At 48.6% G+C, this 2,500-nt stretch overlaps 1 protein-coding gene across 1 annotated transcript in view; it reads right to left on the reverse strand.

The window, feature by feature from the left end:
• Window positions 1–311: 311 nt before the first annotated feature.
• Window positions 312–2,500, reverse strand: part of LOC123965815 (tectonin beta-propeller repeat-containing protein 2-like) — a 3,329-nt gene continuing 1,140 nt past the window's right edge. Inside the window, exon 6 of the mRNA XM_046042167.1 lies at window positions 312–583. Within this exon, the coding sequence (XP_045898123.1) occupies window positions 327–583 (257 nt within the window). The 3' untranslated portion in view covers window positions 312–326. The remainder of the gene's footprint in view (window positions 584–2,500) is intronic.

A 2,500-nucleotide genomic window follows, 5' to 3' on the forward strand; every position in this document is an offset into this window, starting at 1 on the left:
ATCCGGTGTGTGTGTGTGTGTTACCTGTACAGGGGGTTCTATGTGGATCCGGTGTGTATGTTACCTGTAAAGGGGGTTCTATGTGGATCCGGTGTGTGTGTTACCTGTACAGGGGGTTCTATGTGGATCCGGTGTGTGTGTGTGTTACCTGTACAGGGGGTTCTATGTGGATCCGGTGTGTGTGTGTTACCTGTACAGGGGGTTCTATGTGGATCCGGTGTGTGTGTTACCTGTACAGGGGGTTCTATGTGGATCCGGTGTGTGTGTGTTACCTGTACAGGGGGTTCTATGTGGATCCGGTGTGTATGTTACCTGTAAAGGGGGTTCTATGTGGATCCGGTGTGTGTGTTACCTGTACAGGGGGTTCTATGTGGATCCGGTGTGTGTGTTACCTGTACAGGGGGTTCTATGTGGATCCGGTGTGTGTGTGTTACCTGTACAGGGGGTTCTATGTGGATCCAGGCTGGCAGCATCATGCTCGGGTTCAGAGGCTGGGTTCCGACTCTGAAGTAAACGACTCCTCGACTGTCCACGGCCCAGACGTTCTGACTGCCGCAGCTCACACTGACCAGACGAACACTCCCTTTGACACACAGGTGACATTTTACCTGAACACACCTGTACACACACTTATATAACATGTGGGACCTTAAAACCTCATGGACTACTGAAACATCCTTTGGAACCCCCAGAAACTGGACCAATCAAACTGCCCCTGAGGTATCCTCAGGACCTGTAGAACCTGTAGACCTTTGTGATTGTTGGCCATAAAGAAGTCCCGGACGAACGCTGAAGTTTTCATTATTCACTCGTTCTGTTCTGTCTTTTCGGTTCCGCCATGTTTCATCACCTCAGGTAAAGTTTCAACATTCAACATCTCAAGGTTGATTTGATAAATTAGCAGTAACCAGTAAATACTCAGAATGTTCTGTGGTTCCATGAATAGTCCAGTAAATAAAGTCACTACGGTCGTTTGTTTATTTGATGTGGATCAGGGTCCTGCACCCCGAAGCCAGTTCAACAAACCCAGGATCTCTTTAAGTTATCTGGCTTCACTAACCCGAACAATCGCGGTCCAGATAAGCGGTACCACGAAGCTGGTTATCAACTCGGTAACTCAACCCGGGGTTTCCCGACCCAGCCGGGACCACTGCAGCTGCAGGGAGAAGCGAACAGTAGTCTGTAATAATGTGTTCTTGTGAGCTGGATGAAAACATCAGCCTTATTCTTTCAGCTCGGCTGTGACGGAGAAGGTGGGCGGAACATGACTACAGTCTCTGTGCTAGACTTTAAGAAAGCTACAAATCTAAAATTAACAGCCTACGTTCATATTAAAATTTAGTATTTTAATATCCTGCCAACTGCGATGGACTGGCGACCTGTCCAGGGTGTACACCGCCTTTCGCCCCGATGTCAGCTGGGATTGGCTCCACCCCCCCCGTGACCCTGTACGCAGGATAAGCGGTTGACGATGGATGGATAAGAAAAATGAAACCTGTTTATTTTAACGTATCATTTCAGAGCAGTTAGTAGGTTTACTGTAAAAACCTGCAGGTCTACAGTGACGTGAGGCTTTTAATCAGTCTCTGTAAGATGATGTCGCTCATTTCTTAGAGAGCTGATTGGTCAGTAGGCGGCTGATTGGTCAGTAGGCAGCTGATTAGTCAGTAGGCGGCTGATTGGTCAGTAGGCGGCTGATTGGTCAGTAGGCGGCGTCATAGAGTCGATCTCTTATCTGGAACAGAACCTGCTCCGGAGCAGGTTAGCCGTTCAGCATCAGTTACCATGGCGATCTACCCGGGAAGAAGTGAACCGCCGTCGTGGTGCTGAAAACCCAGAGTTAACCCCGAAGTTTACCTGGATGAGCTACGCTCAGAAACCGGGGTGGTGATGGTTCAGTGGATAAGATACATGCCTTTGGTGTGAGAGACGCGGGTTCAAATCCACTGTGAGAGTCCAACGTGTCCCTGAGCGAGACACTTAACCCTCGTTGCTCCAGAGGCGTGCGACCTCTGACCTCTGACAGATATAGCAGCTGTAAGTCGAGGATCGAGGAGGCACAAATTTGGGAAATGAGAAAGGCCCTCTGACTCAGTGTTGATTCAACAGCCTCTGACAGTCATGTGGTCTCTGACAGTGAGAAGGGCAGGGGAACTAAAAACAGACCTGAACCAGCAGTCAGGTTTCAGTCTGACATCAACACAGACTCCGTGTTGACCTCTGGATCTGTTACACAACCTGCAGCTGTCACAGAGAAACACAGTCTGTGCGTCACACTGTAACCTGACCCCCAACAACACGAACACCTGACCCCCAACAACACCTTTACAAAGTATTTCTCTTTCAGTATTCTGTGTATATATTGACATACTACATATTTTATATACTGCAGTACGACATCTACTCGTCGTGTTTAGATATTTATTTCAGGAAACCTCCCCTTCACTCTTCCGTCCAGCTGCTGTCAGCTCATATCAGCTACATAAATGCGACCTGTGAC

The sequence above is a fragment of the Micropterus dolomieu genome, unplaced genomic scaffold (assembly GCF_021292245.1).
Source record: "Micropterus dolomieu isolate WLL.071019.BEF.003 ecotype Adirondacks unplaced genomic scaffold, ASM2129224v1 contig_11384, whole genome shotgun sequence".
In the NCBI taxonomy this organism is placed as follows: Eukaryota; Metazoa; Chordata; class Actinopteri; order Centrarchiformes; family Centrarchidae; genus Micropterus; species Micropterus dolomieu.